General features: G+C 39.1%; 7 protein-coding genes across 7 annotated transcripts; 3 read left to right on the top strand and 4 right to left on the bottom strand. All coding sequences in view use genetic code 12, as the record gives it.

Annotated features, from left to right (window-relative positions):
* Positions 1–2,146: 2,146 nt before the first annotated feature.
* RFX2 (Rfx2p) lies at positions 2,147–5,620 on the top strand (the record flags this gene model as incomplete). The annotated part of the gene is made up of 1 exon (XM_036811009.1): positions 2,147–5,620. The coding sequence occupies one exon, from the start codon at positions 2,147–2,149 to the stop codon at positions 5,618–5,620; it is 3,474 nt and encodes a 1,157-aa protein (XP_036667489.1).
* A 214-nt stretch (positions 5,621–5,834) lies between these two features.
* CPAR2_401280 (ribose phosphate diphosphokinase subunit) lies at positions 5,835–6,809 on the top strand (the record flags this gene model as incomplete). Its single annotated transcript, XM_036811008.1, has 1 exon — positions 5,835–6,809. One exon carries the CDS (start codon positions 5,835–5,837, stop codon positions 6,807–6,809), a length of 975 nt encoding a protein of 324 aa, XP_036667488.1.
* Positions 6,810–6,856: 47 nt separating this feature from the next.
* On the bottom strand, positions 6,857–10,321 carry CPAR2_401270 (autophagy protein; the record flags this gene model as incomplete). The annotated part of the gene is made up of 1 exon (XM_036811007.1): positions 6,857–10,321. The coding sequence occupies one exon, from the start codon at positions 10,319–10,321 to the stop codon at positions 6,857–6,859; it is 3,465 nt and encodes a 1,154-aa protein (XP_036667487.1).
* A 714-nt stretch (positions 10,322–11,035) lies between these two features.
* CPAR2_401260 (DNA damage-responsive RNA polymerase-degradation factor) lies at positions 11,036–13,129 on the bottom strand (the record flags this gene model as incomplete). The annotated part of the gene is made up of 1 exon (XM_036811006.1): positions 11,036–13,129. The coding sequence occupies one exon, from the start codon at positions 13,127–13,129 to the stop codon at positions 11,036–11,038; it is 2,094 nt and encodes a 697-aa protein (XP_036667486.1).
* Positions 13,130–13,540: 411 nt separating this feature from the next.
* On the bottom strand, positions 13,541–15,646 carry CPAR2_401250 (putative tubulin tyrosine ligase; the record flags this gene model as incomplete). The annotated part of the gene is made up of 1 exon (XM_036811005.1): positions 13,541–15,646. One exon carries the CDS (start codon positions 15,644–15,646, stop codon positions 13,541–13,543), a length of 2,106 nt encoding a protein of 701 aa, XP_036667485.1.
* A 159-nt stretch (positions 15,647–15,805) lies between these two features.
* Positions 15,806–16,129, top strand: TIM12 (Tim12p; the record flags this gene model as incomplete). Its single annotated transcript, XM_036811004.1, has 1 exon — positions 15,806–16,129. One exon carries the CDS (start codon positions 15,806–15,808, stop codon positions 16,127–16,129), a length of 324 nt encoding a protein of 107 aa, XP_036667484.1.
* A 90-nt stretch (positions 16,130–16,219) lies between these two features.
* Positions 16,220–17,299, bottom strand: FBA1 (fructose-bisphosphate aldolase; the record flags this gene model as incomplete). Its single annotated transcript, XM_036811003.1, has 1 exon — positions 16,220–17,299. One exon carries the CDS (start codon positions 17,297–17,299, stop codon positions 16,220–16,222), a length of 1,080 nt encoding a protein of 359 aa, XP_036667483.1.
* Positions 17,300–18,144: the final 845 nt, after the last annotated feature.

Below are 18,144 nucleotides of genomic sequence, written 5' to 3'. Positions count from 1 at the left end.
ATGTGCATGGACTAAAGAATAGATGGGTATGATGCGTCTTTCTTTGTATTGTAATGGAATGTGGCATTCGAAGTGATACAAAAATATGCTTTGTGTTTGTGTCTTTGTTTACAATTAAGTTGTTTTGGGTATAATTTGGAATTTTTTCGTACCTTATTGTGTATGGCCATGTCAAAATAAAACACAATTATCAATGAATGGGAGTCTATTGTTTATGGACCTACTGTTATACGTAATACAACTACACAAGCATTCTTGTTGGCACATTTTTGGCTGCGGGAATGTAAACTTTCTAGATATTGATGGGTTCTAGACCTTCTACAAAACTTACCCTTTTTGGAATAGGGCTTTCCATACTGACAATCTAGCCCATGGTTGAACTGTACGTATTTGTTACATTTTATATATGTTTCTCGTTGCTTTGTTGTCGATGGTTATAAGTTACATCATCTTTGATCCTCGGTAAAATGTCCAGTACGATTAGGAGATTTACACTTTTGCGAAGATAAGAGGCACAAGGCGTTTACCCAATAAGAAAAGAATACAATTGGAACGAACTGTATTGTTCGAGTTGTCAAGGTCAGCTCTATTGTTGTGTGTACTACAATCATAAGCTAGAATTATCATGTGCGTGTGTAATACAGGTATCAGTGAGAGCTATCAGTTTGCAAAATATTGCGCTTGCCCCCTCTTAGTGCAATTTTTTTGATCTTAGTACACTTTTAAAAGCGAGATCTAGAAAGAGATCAAAGATACCCTCGGGCCAGATTCATTGAGCTTCGTGATAGCCCCAAATGGGTCCCTTGTGGTGGTGCTTGATCTCAAGGGTTACTGCAGAGATATAATCTAAGATCCTCGAACTTCCGTCACACAATTGTTATAATTGCAACGTATATGCACGTACTATGACTTACCTCACTAAATGTTCTTGTTGTTGTCCTGACAACAGCTAAGCTTTAGTTTGTACCATGAAGGAAATGCTCTAAATGATTACATGTAACAATCAACGCTTGCACCAGAGAACAGTTTGCTCTCTACATCCATTCTTCATTGAAACATGAAACTTTTTGCAACCTATTCTATTGATACACTAAACTACAGAGCTCATCATAGTGAATTTCAAGTAGCATTAGTACTATTTCTTACATGCTGTACCCCCGAAACTGTAAGTTTTGCTTCTTTTGGGTTAATAAAAAGAAACCAATATTACACAAAGCTAAGCGAATGTTAAGGTTTTTCTTTTGTTTACCTTTTTTTCCTCGGTTTGTGTAACTTGCAATCTGTTGATCTATTTAGGAACCCTCTTTGTTTTCTTTTATAAAGATAGAGTGAATGAGTTTTCCAAGGGACATGAAAAGGTATATTTGTATATATACATACATGCGTTGCTAGCCATATCACAGTCCCTGTGAGCAAATCAACATAAATACACTGCTGACCAATCGCACTCCTAACAAACTTGCAACTTAAACTGAAGCGTGACCACAAACGCGGAACAAGATCAATATAGGTAGTGGATATACGTAACACCGTATAGGGAGTCTCGAAAAGAAGTTTATACCATAAGCACAACACAGAGACATATATTCTTGCAAAGGGAAGGATAACTGAAAGGAAAGAGTAGTACTGGTTCCAGAAGAAAGCTCACGAAAACCTTTGAATTGCGTGAATCTTACAAGATTATACATCACTGTTGGACATCACCCAAATCATAAAACACCACCACCGATACATACACTACAGATCATACAAGCTACGGAGTTATTTTTTACTCAAAAAAAAAAGAAACTAAAGCCTACTGCTGCATACATCGAAAACCAAACGATTCGCAATAATATCGAGATACCAAATAAAATCTTTCGATTTTGAATCACATCGAAAGACCAAAGTTAACTAATTGCATTGTTCCAGTTGTTTAAGTCAATACTGTGTTGAGAGTTTAGCCCTGTTGCAGATATACACTGGCTGTCTCCTTATTATTTTTTGAACCCGAGTTATTCCTCTTCATTACCTGATCTATCACATTTTGCTGAAGCATAGGTCCACCTCAAACGGTCAAAAAAGCAATCATTAATACCACCCATTATTTCATCCTTCATACGACCATAAATACTATTATAACTTTTATGTCACTGGAAACCAAGTTATGCCACCGAACCGACCACCTCATAAACGGCAGAAATCGTCTATACTGAACTTAGGTGGAATTCACTTTGTTGAGGATAAGCAAGAACTACAACAACCTCTTCCTTCGTTTAATATTCCGGGACAACAGCCATTACCTCAACCTCAAACTACCTCAGCCTCGTCTTATGCCAATCTAGATCCGTCATCTTTCGCTTCGCAACAAGTTAATGCTCTAGCAAGCGCAAACAGGTATGAAGAACAAGATATGTATAATTATGCTTATGCACAACCACCACCTTTTTCAAACATCACGTATCGTCAAGGACCACTACTTCAGCGCTCTCAGTATGAATATAATCAAGAGTCTCAAACACATACACAAAGAGAAGGACAATCACATCCTCGAAGAATCACTTCCACTGGTTCTGACAGATATCAAGAATATCCCACAACGTCTCTGACAGCACCACCAACGTCTGCTGCATCCACAAACTTCAATTATCAGCATGCAGGTGCATACGAAGGTACACAAAACCAGTCATTATATCAGCATCAACAACATCATCAACGGCAGCAGCAGTACCAGCAGCAGCACCAACAACAACAACAACAGCCAATACCACATCGTGCACAACAAGGCTATTACACCGATCCAAACTTTCAACGACCACACCAACGGAGCTCCTCATATGTTCCCGCTCCCGTCACCAACCCACCAGTTGGTGGCAATCTTGCATTCAATCCAGCATTTCCTCAACTTTCTCCTGTATACCCCACATTTGATTTCAATTATTCTAACCCTCAACAGGCATTATTCACTGAATCATCCACTAGTGGAAATAGACAGTTTTCTCATCAGCAGGCACTGCTTTCAGGTGGATCACTTCAGCCTTCCATACACGCGTCTTCCATTGCATCTGGTCCACCATCAATACCAGCGTCAGTAGTAACAACAGCCCCAACTCCAATACCTGCACCAGCACCAGCAACAGCAAGAACACAACCATCCAATTCAAGGCATCAAAAAAACAATTTGTCCATTTCTTCACATTTGACTTCAATCACATTAGGCGGTGCTGGAGGTAACGCACAAGAAAACGTATACACTAGTCAACATCCCCGAAGATTTCATCGTGATAATGATTCACTACTCAATGAAGTTTTACATGAGTTGTTTTCCGTTGATGGAAACAATATGGCTTCATATTTGCATTCATTGCTTTGCAAAATCAATACACGGTTTCCTTTGGACGATTTTTACAACTTACTTTATAACAATGATCGCCAAATTCCACTCAGTGCTGCTAATTTCAACTACAACCTAAAGATTGATAGGACTCCTATTGCTATGCATTCTCATGATTCAGCTGCCATTATAATCAATCAAGTGTTGGATGCTTTTCGAAATCCAGCAGTTTTGCTCGAGATTTTTCCTAATCTAGATGAAGAAGAAGATGGTGGCCAAAATAGGCTAATGTCTATCAATTATCACGAGTTGCTTCGTACTTTTCTTGCCATCAAAATCTTGAATGATATGATGATTCAAATACCACTGAACACGACTGAAGATCCACTGAATTATAGTATACCCCGTTTGTCAATATTCAAGACTTATTTCATAATTTGTCAAAAATTGATAACAAGATACCCTAGTTCATCAAACACAGCAAATGAGCAACAAAAGCTAATTCTTGGGCAATCCAAGTTGGGAAAGTTGATCAAGATGGTGTATCCCGACATACCAATAAAGAGGCTAGGAAGTAGAGGTGAATCACGATACCACTACCTTGGAGTTGTTTGGAATGAGCATATTATCGATTACAATATCAAGCAATTGTGCGAACAGCATGATTTGACAAAATTGAATGAAATGTTTAGTGAGGGTAACCCGGAGCAGCAGGGATTGTTATTTCCTCAAGGAATTCCAACTGATGTGCAGTTACATCTTGAAGCAATTCCAACAGGAGTGGCACCAAAGAAGAGAGGGAGGAAGCGTAGTCGCTCAAGCGGGAAAGAAAAGCCCATTGTTAGCGGAAGAGGAGGTGAAATTTGCACACCAGAAGCTGTAACTTCACCCCGAATGTCCTTCATTACAAAGAATTTGATGTACCCAACTGAGGCTAATTTCACCGTTCTTGATATTGATGTTGGTCCACCGAATTGGTTTTCAAAGTTATTAGACAAAGCTTATGCAAAAGCCGTTGTGATTGATCGAAACTTGATCACATTAGTATTGTTAACTAATTCCAACTTACTCGAAGGATCAAGCTTGTTCAACAATTTGCTAGAGTCCGTGTTTGAGCCAGTTATGGCCCATGCTCAAACTATCAAGAACCTAGACTTGATACTATACACAATCATCATACTAGAAATTTTGCCATATCTACTACTATTTAAACCATCCGCGGATATCAATTTAGTGACTAATTTACGACTAAATCTTTTGTACTTGGTTAACAATTTCCCAAGTGAATTGAGTAAGTTGAGTAGCAAAATATCGCTGGTCTTTCCCTCGAATAACGTTGCCAAGTTTTTGCATTTAATTAAAAAGTTGATAGATTTAAATGATTTGTTGATTACGTTCATCAAGTTGCTAAACAAGAGGGAGCTCAATTCAATGATGGCTAGTGAAATTCAACAATTTCTCGATGTTAAACCAGCGGGTATCAGATTACAAGAAGGGGAGGATTTTTTGTCAAACATAATGCGAAGTAGTGGTGGCACTGGCGATGGCGCAGGCGGTGGTGATAGTGGTGGTGGCATTAGAATCGACGATGCAAACTTTAATTTCAGAACTGATATTCTATTAAACGACTTGATCCATACTTTGTCAGGTTTTCGGTATGATCCAAATGCTGTCACTGATTTGAAAAGATCGAGTTCTATCGATGAAGAAGTTGCCGTACTAGACGAATTTTTCAGAACTGATCTTAAAAGGTTCTTGGCCGGAGAAGATGAGCCTATATCTTCGGGATCGTCCTCATTGTTGGAACATACACAGAGATTGGGAGCAGATATAGAGAGCATGACTTCATCAATGCGGCCGGGGTTGCCATCATTACACAGTGTAACCCCAATCAATCCACCAATTGGGCAACCTACAGCAGCAAGCTCACTACCAACTATATCGAACACCGTATTGACAACCCAAGAAATGACAAAATTAAAATCATTACTCGCATTAATTGACACGAAGTTGTTATCAAACCATTTCAAATTGAAGTATCCCATTCAGTTATATAACAACCTAATCACTTTCATTTTGAATGACATCTTGAAACGAATCTTTATCAAGCAACAGCAGCAACAGCTACGAAGAAGTCAGATGGAGCCTACTGAGGAAGGAAGCAATGCGCAACCTGCTACCGCCAGAGTTAACTTGAACCTTAATTCAGGTGAGAGTAGTTTTGGTAGTTGGTGGGTATTCAACTCATTTGTTCTGGAATATTTGAGTTTATTGGGAGAAATTGTGGGGTTGCAGGATTTAATATAAAATAGAGGTCCTTTAGAACATACTTATATAGAAATTTCAACTAATAGCACATGTCCTTGCATTCAAATGTGCTTCCAGCATTTGTGGTTCACATGGTAGCGTTTTATTTAATTTTGTGCAAGAGATGGGCACAAAGCATCCCACGAATTCAAACGGTTTAGCGTTGCACTCTAGTGACACACCACAGCAACTGACTGCACTCCCTTATTCGCCAATGCATACATATCAGCAAAACTCCATAAAGCTCATTGCAGGAAACTCGCACATTCAGTTATGTGAAAAAGTAGCAGCCAAGTTAAGCATTGACATTGCCCGTGTGGGTGCATTTCAATACACAAATACTGAAACAGCTGTTGCTATTGGTGAATCCGTTCGTGACGAAGATGTCTACATTTTGCAAACTGGGTGTGGTGAAACCGAAATCAATGATTTTGTAATGGAGTTGTTATTCATGATCAATGCATGCCGTGTTGCTAGTGCCAGACGAATCACTGCTGTTATTCCAAGCTTTCCCTATGCTCGACAAGATAAAAAAGATAAATCGAGGGCTCCGATAACCGCCAAATTGATTGCTAATTTGTTACAAACTGCCGGTTGTAATCACGTCATTACTATGGATTTGCATGCGAGTCAAATACAAGGGTTCTTTAGCATACCAGTTGACAACTTGTACGCTGAACCTAGTGTGTTGCGCTACATCAGAGAAAAATACAACAAAAATGATATAATCATGGTTAGTCCTGATGCTGGTGGGGCAAAACGAGTGGCTAGTTTAGCTGACAAATTGGATATCCAATTTGCTTTGATTCATAAAGAGCGTCAAAAAGCCAACGAAATCTCAAGAATGGTTTTAGTTGGTGATGTCACTGATAAAATATGTATTCTTGTTGACGACATCGCAGATACTTGTGGAACACTATGCAAAGCAGCTGATGTTTTGTTGGAGAATAATGCCCAAAAAGTTGTTTGTATGGTTACTCATGCAATACTTTCAAAAAATGCCATTGAAAAGTTGAACAATTCGAAAATTGATAAGTTGGTTTGTACAAACTCGTTGCCTATACAAGAAAAATTGGACAAATGCTCCAAGATGGAGACGTTGGATATCAGTGCTACATTGGCAGAAGCTATCAGAAGACTACATAATGGAGAAAGCGTTAGTTACTTGTTTAACCATGTACCGGAATAGTAAACTATTTTTCATAGACAATAAAAAATGACTATTGGAGTAGCTTCTCATTTATCTTCAACCACTTGCACCATGTACCATGTAACTCCTGCGCTTAACTGGAATGGATTATGTTCCGACGAGTTTGCACGTTCCGGCAGAACTTTATTTTCCTTAATCAGTCGCACTCTTCCTATAAGCCATTCCTTACCGTTCAAGTTCAAGTTCAGTGTTTCCAAGAAATAATGCGGTGCACCAACATTGAATGCCGCCCATGGTTGAGTACTCTCGTTTTGATTTCTCAAGACATTGTCCACCTTTGTTGGAAGAAACAACAACAAATCATCTTCCTGAAACGAATTGATCGATATCTTGTGCTTGCTTCGCGAAACAAATCTCCGTATTTCTTGATCTTTCAACTTATTATCTTTTGTTAGACGTTTAGCAAACCCTTCAACATCTTTGAATCGCTTCGATATAGCATTGAGGAAAAATCTAGTACTATTGGAATTCTCATTCGCTAATTGAATATTTTCTTTGAAGCTGATGATGCTGAGGAATGCATCAAAGTGGGATTTCTCACCACCAAACACGTTGTTGAATTGAGTTATAAGCTTTTTCGATTCTTCGTTGTACTTGTCGACGTTTGCAATTTCATTGTCATCAGAAGAGCTATCGGGTGGTAGATATGGAGATAAAGAAATCTCTTCCGACCATTTCAATGAAGTTTCAAAATCCTCGATAACTTTTGAAGTTGGCATGTCTGCGACAGATATCAACGACACATCATCCTCTAAATTCGCAGTACTCTTTTTCGACTTCAATCCTTTCACTCGTTTAATTTTAAAAACGCCATCCTCCTTGATCAACAAAAGCCCCATTGTTTCCAAAATACTGCACATTTCAATAAATATCTCAAAAATTCTTTCCGATGTCAACTTGAGCTTAGTGAAAAGAGTGCAGATCACCGTATTTAGTTCAATAATGAGCTGATCGTGCCTTTGCTGTTTGACTTGTGTCAATTCCATTAAATTTTCGTAATCCTCAGTAACTTCATCCAACTTCAGTTTCGTTTTTGTAAGCTCTGCCTTGCTTGTGGTCCTCTCTTGTGCAAATTCAGATTCTTTTGATGACATGTTTGATAGCAAATCATTCTTCATTCGATTGGCATCGTTAAGTTCACTACGCAAGATTGTAATAGTTTCGCCAAGACTAGCCATTTCTTGTTCGTGGTTAGCTTGTTCCTGCTCCAATTTTGTGATTCTGCTGTTCAATTGATCAACTGTATGATCTTTTGTTTGCAATTTCTTTTCCAAATTCTCAAACTCTTTTGCATCCCATTTATTCTCCAACTTGTAGAGTCTGAACTCTTCATCACGCAGAGTCAACCTACTTTTGAGACTTTCAACCTCCTTGGCATGGTTCGACTTTAGTGTTTCCATTTCCTGTCGCAATTGCGATATCGATTCATCTTTGGTACCTTGCTCCCTCCTCAATTGCTCAATTTCTGTTGTAAGTTCTGCATTCACTCGTTTCAACTTGATATTATCAAGATGTTTATCCACTACCGATGTATCCAACACTTGAGATTGATTGGAAGTTATGCTTTCTTTTGATGGTGTTCGTTTCTGTAGAAGCTTTGTAGGATCGGACTTCACAACTGGCGCAGACAATGGCTGCTTGGAGTCCAATATCATACTCATCCTATTGTCAGAGTAGTTCCCGTTGCGGAATACTGGCCAATTGGTAATATTCTTGTACTGTTGTTGATGAAGCAAACTTTCTAGTTTCTTGATTCTCGACTTTAATCCATTTACAACATTCAAATCATAATTAGAAAGTTCATTCTGTTCTTTACTAGACAGATTTCCCAATTTGTCACTTGTTATGTCTGTAACTGATCCTAAAGAAGATATGAGCTTAGTGATCCTCTTCATATTATTTGTTGATTGCTTCATATCTCGCATATTCTTGCGTAGCAATTCAGGAAAGTTTTTATTGCTATGCGACGTCTCCAACAATGATATATAATTTAGGATATCATCTCTGTCTATTTCCACATTGCGTAGAATTGTGAAATTTTGTATTTTGTCTTGGTTTCCCACTAGGGTTATATCAACGTTTGGTAAGATACCTACAAAGTTGTCATCCTTGATGTAGTTAAGAAAAGACCCGAATTTTTTGTTCCACATTTCTCTGAATGCCCTTTCATGTTGTCCAATGGATGTGACTTGTTCACTAAAGTTGTTAACAATACCCTTGGAGTAGAAATCATACCATTCAAACTGTCGCCTCTTTTCGATTATGGCAAAACCAAACAACAACGGCAAATCAATAGTTAAAGACAACAAATCCTCGCATTTTTTCACATCTTGGATTGTCTTGTGATTGATTGTGTTGGTTTCATCTGCGCCTTCATCTTCTGTCAACAATTTCAAGTCTGTTTTAAGATTGACAGCTTTCATTTGCAAATTGGCAATAAGGGAATAGACTCTCGGCCCATCTTTAATCAATTTCTCTTTAAACAGTTTTAACTTTGAATAGTATGCATACAATTCATCAGTAGTGCTTTTGAGTTCTACTGAGGTGCGAGTACGGTGCTGGTTGTACAACTGATCAAAATGAGCTTCCTGCACATTTGAAAAATCGGAAGAAACGCATTGAGCTTTGGACCGAATAGTTTTTATCAATTCATTCAAATTTGTATTTTTAAATCGTTCGATTGAGTCAGTTCTTGCATGCTCAATAAGCTCATCCACTTTTGCTCTCTCGTTCTTCATAGCCTTGGCCGCATCGCTCAACTCACTGAATTTCTGAGTAATCAATGGGAGCTTGTTTGCTACATATGTTGCAGCTGAGCTCAAAGAATGGTGATCAAGGAAGTCAACCAATTTGAATTTTTCGTCTTTGATTTTGATAATAGGGAGATGCTGTAGGGTTTTGTAACTCTCCAACCAGGATTTATGCAAAGTTTTGAAGCTAATTAAATTAATGTAATTGTTATGGTGGTTGAAACCCTTTTCAATCTCTGTCGTGAAACTCGTTGCGAATTGAAATAATGCCGTCAAGGATGCGAAAATGGTGTTGATTTGTTGAATTAGCATCAGACATCGATTCTCTAGAACATTGCCATACTGGGCTATTTCCCTCGCCCATGCTTGATAAGCTTTGATTCGATTTGAGACATCTCTCGAATATGTTTTTCGAGTGTCAACGAAAGGCAGTTGCTGTGGTGGACTGAGATCATCTCTCGGAGAATGTGATATATACGAATTGAGCAACTTTCGATCAATTTCGGAAAGAAACAATCGTTTGTCATACAAAAACACTTCGGAAATGTCATTGATTAAGTTGTAATTGATTTTGATTCCAAAAGAACTCAACAAGAATATATCATTAACGTTGTCCATGGAGAATGACTGCAGTAGGTAATATTTGAAGTCCGCTAGCGTTGGAAATCGAATAGGTTTGGGGATCTTGACAAATGATCCCTCATGCGCATTGTATACTGTCAAATAAGAAATAGTGGACATAAGGGCTATTCCTCTGACGATATGGTTGCTGAATTAAGGATGGAGATTGCAAATGTGGCGTGTGGTTTAAATGACAGCCTCTCGAATGAAATTTCACTTTGTGGACTATTTTGCCTTCTCGTGTGTTCACAAATTATCTGAAACAGTTACCCCCTGATGCTATGCCTGTTGCTCTTTTTTTGGACATAAAAGTTAAACTCAGGTTATTCGAAACACGAGGAATGGTTTGTGAGTACGGAAATACAAAGTGAACTTATCGAATGATACATTAACCGATCGGGTGCGATTTCCTAAACGCTATATAAACTCTACGAAAATAGTGAGATGACCATTAGATACACGGCATACTCGGTTGCAATACAAACACACACATTTTTGCAGAGTATTCATAGAGGATGCAACATACTGTCTAGCAAGGTGTCGTGACATCCAACCTATCTAAGTTAATACTTTCTTTCCATTAGGGTGGCCATCTATGTCACGTGAAAAAAGCTATCTCACACGAAAATTCAACTTAGCGCAAGAACTCACGTCACAACATTCTATTTGATTTGCTCTCCTCGATTGCAGGCACGAGTGCAGCTGTTACGGTACAGATTCGTCACAAGAGAAAATCTAAACACTATCTACTATCAATCGATAGTCTTATTTATTCACATGTTCACATGTACTGTAATCAAAATGTCCTCTCGTATTTATACGTAGCAGTATCATTTAATACCATCCACGGTATTGGGTCGAGTCTTGATATCCGTATTGGGGATATTGTTGATAACCGCCATATTGTGGCATCACAGGTTGTTGAGCATTTGGCTGGGGTTGAGATTGCCCTTGAGAGTGCTGTGAGTTTGGTTGCGACCCTTCAGTCTCCGAAGCAGGTGGCTGACCTTGACCTTGTTGGCCCGGTTGTTGTGGTTGAGGTGGGTACGAATAGCCAGGGTACCTGTTTCCATATTGGTTAGGATTGTAGTATTGTTGTTGACCAAAACCATTGTTAGTAACAGAGCCTTGACCGCTTCCCGGGATATTTGCCTGTTGGGCACTTTGTTGTGTGGCTTGAGTTGGTTGGCCACCAATAGATCCCAACCCGTTTGATCCTAACGCACCGGCAGCATTAAAGTATGGGTTATTGTAGTAATAGTTGTAGTACGGGTAACCAAATGGAGTGGGGATTTGTTGCTGCTGTTGTTGTTGTTGTTGTTGAGACAAGCCAGCGCCTGATTGTTGCGGCAAGCCAGCTTGAGTGGTGCCCGGACTTTGTGTAGCATCAATTGATCCACCATTCACAGCTTGTTGAGCGTATTGAGCATATCCACTTGCTGCCGCAGGGGTAGCAACATTGTGGCTAGCGGCTGGAGATGCAACACCGCCAAAAGCTTGCTGAGTGTAAGCACTATAATCATAGCCAGGGTATCCAGCAAATTGAGAGCCTGGTTGAGCTGCTTGTTGTGGGTACTGTTGTTGTTGGAATTGATTGTAATAATCGTATTGAGCTTGTTGTGTTGGGAAGGTTTGTCCTGGTTGTTGAGCTTGTTTGCCGAATTGAGCTGGTTGTTGTGGTTGTGGTTGTGGTTGTTGTTGTTGTTGCTGGTATCCACCTTGTTGCAACCTGTCTTGGGATTGTTGATCATAGGATCCGTAACGTTGTGGTTCTTCTGCTTGTTGTTGTTGCTGCTGCTGTTGTTGCTGTTGTTGTTGCTGTTGTTGTCCTTGTTGATGAGATGGTTGAGCTTGTTCTTGAGCTTGCTCTTGTGGCTGAGTTTGGGTTTCTTGGTTATCTTCAGCTTCTAATGATAAAGAGCCGAACGAAATACCAACTGAATTAACTTGTTGTGATGTAGGCAAAACAACTTGTGGACCTTGTGGAGCAGGTGATTCTTGGTAAACTGCTGGAGCAATTGGTTCTTGCGAGCTCTCACTTTGTTGGTATTGCTCATTTTCCGAAATAGCAGCGGCTGGTGGTTGACTGGTAGTTTCCGTTGATTCTTTAATTGATTCATGTTGAGTGGCTTGTTGAGTGGCTTGTTGAGTGGCTTGTTGCGTTTCAGCTGGTGGTTTTTGAATCTTGGTTGGTTTTGGTTTTGGTTTGGTCTTTGGAGTTATCGCTGACGCCCAGGAACCTTGGTTCAATGAGGGAATGCTTGCTTCCTTTAACGCTGGCTTAGATTTCTCCACAGGAGCTTTTTCTGGTGGAGCATCCTTTTCATGCGGAGCAGCCTCTTCCTCTACTGCTGATGGTACAGCTTCTTCAGTCGGAGCTTCCACATCGTCCACTTTTTCTTCTTCATGTTGTTTTGATGCTTGTTCTTGTTGTTGCTTAGGTGCCTTTGGTTTATCAGTGCCTAATGCTGCTGCCCATGAGCCAGATGGTTCTCCTGTAGATTCCGATTTGGAGGATTGTGTGGCACTAGCGGTTGATTTGTCGCTCGATCTGGATGGTTTCTTGGATGCTGATTGTTGTTTCTTTAAAGGTTTTGTTGCTGATTTTGATCTACCCGAGAATTTCTTGTCGCTTGCCGAGGCATGGTTCGTACCGTGTGTGTTATTTACATTATTTGCTGCCTCTTCCTTTGGCTCCTTCTTTTTCAACTTGTCCTTTTTACTTGGTTCCCATCTCGAGACCTTATTGTTGACAATCAAATCAATTACAATTTCAAGAGCATGATCATTTTCGTCAAGTAAGCCACTTAATTCATCGGCTTCCCAATCAGGAAACATTTCGACCAAGCTGGTCAATTCCGAAGATGTGCTATTGTTACTGTTGAACCTTTTCAGTTGATTCTTGAAAGTCTTTCGATTCGTCGACATTTGGAGTTTATATGTGTGATTATGTGTTGAAACTTTGTTTTTCTTCTAAAGCAACGTCGTCTCTTTAATCTGTCACGTCTGATTCTCTTACACTGATTGATCAATGAATAAAGCAGTCAAGTTTGATAGATGCAAGCACTTGTTGGTTTATAGTTGTAATGGTATGCCTTTTGCTAAAATTTTTTTTTCTTTCTTTCTTTTTTTTTTTTTTTTTTTTTTTTTCAAATCATGAAATTTTCCGAATGTCGAACGACCATTGCTGCAGAGAAGAAATCATTTTGAATAATCGCCACAGAATTGCTTGCGCTAAAGTTTTAGTGCACTAACTGTCATCGAGTTATGTTGTGCATATGCTTACGAGGCCCTATCTTTTTGTTGATCTCTATACATGATTATACACACTGCATAGCCTTAGAAGACTTGTTTCAAGTTACCATCCACTGCAGGCTTCTCCGACTTTGTAAGCAAAGGATCGACGATATCACCTGCAACTAGCTTGAATAGCTTGTAAATGAGATCCTTCAAATCATCTCCAGTTTGTTTAAAGTCAGGATATGAATTTGCTTCTAGTAAAAAGACATTGCAATCTTCATCAACCAAAAAATCCACACCAAATATTTCAATTGCATTGTCTAATGGTTGAAAGTTTAACTTGTCTACGGTGGTAGCTGCCTTGAATAGTTCACCCGTTATTTCACATAACTCGTCAAATATTTTGTCTTTGTCACTTTGGGAAATCCCTTTCAACTTCCAAAATGGAACAACCAAAGGGTCTTCGTCTTCTTGTAAGCAAGTATTTGTCAAGTGTCCATTCAAAACAATCTGTCCTTTGGTATTAGTAGTTGGTTGTTTATATGTTTCCCCAGCAAACAATGCCAAGATATTCTTGTATACAAAGACTTTTAAATTTCCTTGACAAACTACGTAGGTTCTCAAGTGAAACTTTTTGTTACCGTACGCCAGAAGCAATAATGGATTGGCAATATATTCTTGTACAATGAAATGTCTCAAATGAGACAATATTAAGCCATTGCCCTGTTTTTTTTTGTGGTCTCCATCTCCCTCTTCATCCCCAATATCTTCATCATCATCATTATCAAATGCATCGAAAATGGCTTGCAATTGGTCCACTGTTTTGAAGATACTTATACCTTGACCTTTATCACTCATACTTGGCTTTACAATCCATGCTTTATCGCCCATTTCTATAGCATCTCTTAGTTCGTAGGCCTCATCGAGTGAGTCGTCTAGAAACTCAGCATAGTCAAGTTCAAGTTGGTAGTTTTCAGGAACTGCCCTCTTTAAAATTGAATCTGGATGTTTAACGACATATTGATGTACAGTATTGGCAAGGTAGTGCTTTCGTATCAAAGCTTTTCGATAAATGTAGGAAGGGATAAAGTAGTTTTTGTCATGGATTAAATCAAGATTTATATCTTCATACTCACCATAATGGAACATTGGAGACTCACTTGGTACCAGATTGGGATCGGACGTGACATTATAACCGAGGGCCTTGAATGCTTGCACTAAAGGCTCATACACGTAAACGTCTTTCGGTACAGTAATCAACAATGTTTTTCTGGGAGATGACGAATCCACTTTTTCGTTGAGATTGATTTCCCCTGTTAAGGTTGACAACTGCTCAAATGCTGCTTTCAAAGGTGTCACACTAATCCCTTCTTTCAACAAAACTCTACTATCGGTATGATTGTGGTCGATGAGTCCATCTTTATAGACACGTTTGAAGTCAGGAGTCCAGTCAAACTGGATCTGTCCTTTGTCGTTTAAAGCGTCTCGTGGAGTGTATATAGAGCCCCATTGATTTTGTAATATTGGCGCATATTCAATCCTTGTATGGCCAAGTCTAAGTGAATCAACTAATGGAATATTGATTGAGAACAAATCTATTTCAGGGTGATGCTTTAGCTCCAAGTACAACTTTTCAATCAATTTGACTGAAATCTTGGCAGCTTCCTTTAATGTATTGAAATCGTGGTCCATGCTGTTAAATGCATAACTCAATGCTATAGCTTTTATACCATGTGTAACCGCCTCCATCGCGGCTCCAACGGTTCCACTAGCAAGAATATAAAGATTACTCGAATTCTTTCCGAAATTCGGTCCACTTACAACCAAGTCAATTGGTTTGTTTTTGGAATGCCTGTATAAGTGGTGGATACCTATATCTGCACATGCCGCTGGTGTGCTATTTATAAGGCACCACTCTTGGTATTCTTTGTTGTCCGCGTATTTGTTGACTGGTTGGTCAAATGGACCCTCAAATTTGTTGATATCGGGATTGGGTTCCCCTGTAGAGTATTTAGTGTATACGTATGTCGCAACCAATGGCTTACCAGCAAAATGTGCTTTTCCTATCCATGACCGCTGTTGATCCGGAATAACGATTGAGAGATCCCAATCGGTGTTTTGTCTGATTTCATCAACCAAGTATTTCATATATGGACAAGACCCATCATTAATGGGCCCGTCATCATTTGTTAAAAGCACATGCATGGGGGATGTAATGATGGAACAGGACGATTTTGATTTCTTTTCTGGATAAAGTCTTTCAAAAAAAAAAAGTTGAAAGTTGAAAAAACAGAACTGCTTGTAGCAAAAAATTTCATCACCTAACTAGCAAGCACACATAGCAAGAGCAAAGTTGTTAAAAACATGTCGGTCTTTCTTGGCTCCTCATCACAGTACTCACATGCCACTGTTGATCCAGAAAAGATTAAATTAGCAGAGATACAATTTCAAGCTTCAGCTCATACATTTAACAAACTATTACGAAGATGTGAAGCAAAATGCCTCGTTCATGAATATGGAGAGGGGGAGTTAGCCAAAGGCGAATCAGAATGTATTGACAGATGTGTTTCAAAGTATGTGAAAGCTAATCTCGTTGTGGGACAACATTTCCAAAATCAAAGACTAGATCCATTCAACAATATGCCTGAATACAAAAAGATAAAGAGCATACTAAATGGACGAGTGTAAACCATGTATATAGAAACAAATGTACTACATAAATATCTTATTACAGTTTATTTATAAGACTATACTTTAAATATAAAATGTCAAAAGAATTTACAATTGATCCTTAGTGTGGAAAATTTCCAAAGCCTCAGTGACTCTCTTGGCCATGGTCTTTTCACCTTCTCTAACCCATACTCTTGGGTCAAAGTATTTCTTGTTTGGTTTGTCTTCACCTTCTGGGTTACCAACTGGGGTTTTCAAGTAATCTTGCTTCTTCAAGATGTAATCCCTGATACCTTCTAAGTATGCATACTGACAATCGGTATCCAAGTTGACCTTGACAACACCATTCTTGATAGCAGTATCAAATTCTTGTTGAGAAGAACCAGAACCACCGTGGAAGACCAAGTACAATGGATGTCTGTTGTCAGTACCAATTTGCTTCTTGGCGTATTCTTGATGTTCACCCAAGATTTCTGGCTTCAATTGAACATTACCTGGCTTGTAAACACCGTGGACGTTACCGAAAGCAGCGGCAATGGAAAAGTTTGGTGAAATTTTGGATAATGATTCATAAACCTTGAAAACAGTTTCTGGTAAAGTGTACAATGATTCCTTTTGAACGTGTTCATTGTTGACACCATCCTCTTCACCACCAGTGATACCAATTTCCATTTCTAACCATTGACCCATTTTGGCCATCTTTTCAAAATACTCGGCACAAGTACCAATGTTTTCTTCATCAGCTTCTTCAGAAAGATCCAACATATGGGATGAGAACAATGGAGTACCGTGTTCAGCAAAAAACTCTTCATCAGCCTTCAACATACCATCAAACCATGGCAACAATTTCTTGGCACAGTGATCAGTGTGCAAGACAACTGGAATACCATAAATTGGAGCAATAGCTCTGATGTAGTGAGCAGCGGCAATTGAACCAGCAATGGAAGCTTCTTGGTTTTTATTGTCAACACCTTTACCAGCAAAGTAAGCAGCACCACCTTGAGAAGTTTGCAAAATGATTGGAGCTTTGTTGTCTCTAGCAGCTTCTAAAGCAGCAACAACAGTTGATGATGAGGTAACATTGATGGCTGGAATAGCAAATCCTTTTTCTTGTGCATAGTCGAACAAGTCTTTGACATCTTTACCGTAAATAACACCGGATTTCTTTAATACTGCTGGAGGAGCCATCGTTTATGTATAATTGTGGAAGTTTAGTTAGTTTTTGTAAATACAATTGAATCAATTGGATAGAAAAAAAAATCGTAGTAACGGGGGATTAGGACACTTTTTACTTTTTCTGCCAAAGAGTGGGTGAAAATTAGCCTGCTTTTATATACATCAGTACATAAGAGCTACACAAAGACAACACACACACACACACACACACACACAGAAAAAAAAAGAATCACACGTTGATTTCAAAACTTGTCGGACAACATCAGAACCTACAAAGACGGAGAAGACATCTACGACAAAATTTGGGAATTTGACATCACAGTGGTTGATCTCAGAGGCTGTAAGAGAGGTATTACACTTGGGTATACCACTGGCTATTCACACCCGTGTGCCATTGCTCAACCTAGATTGGACTACACCATTTATAATTGCTCCTCTTTTCGAATGAGAGAAATCTCCAGACACACACATAGGGTACACACGACACTGGGTAGTGTAATCTTGGCAAAAAAAATAATCAGTACTATGGACGCACTTTTGGGTTGTTCGCTGTCTTCCGTTCTCTTTTTGCTTTGTGATTCTCATTGCACAATAAAGAAAAAGAAAAAATGGGTTTCAATGCCCCGTAGTAAATGACATCAGATACTTGGTAACACTATATGAAGGACCTGTCTTAAGTAAAGAATGTATGACGTAACCACACAGAGACACCTGTCTTTCATAGAGTTGATGTGTGTCTCTCTCGTAGACTATAGAGTATAGAGACGGCTAGCACCGAATTAGGGGGAAGGCTAGAAGAGGTTTGAATGTCGTAATATGCACCCGAAGATCGCCGGGATTTTGCGACCCAATGCTCC

The sequence above is a fragment of the Candida parapsilosis genome, contig 006372 (genome assembly GCF_000182765.1).
Source record: "Candida parapsilosis strain CDC317 annotated contig 006372".
In the NCBI taxonomy this organism is placed as follows: Eukaryota; Fungi; Ascomycota; class Pichiomycetes; order Serinales; family Debaryomycetaceae; genus Lodderomyces; species Lodderomyces parapsilosis.
Note: the sequence above shows the minus strand (reverse complement) of the source record. Positions and strands in the feature narration are given on the sequence as shown.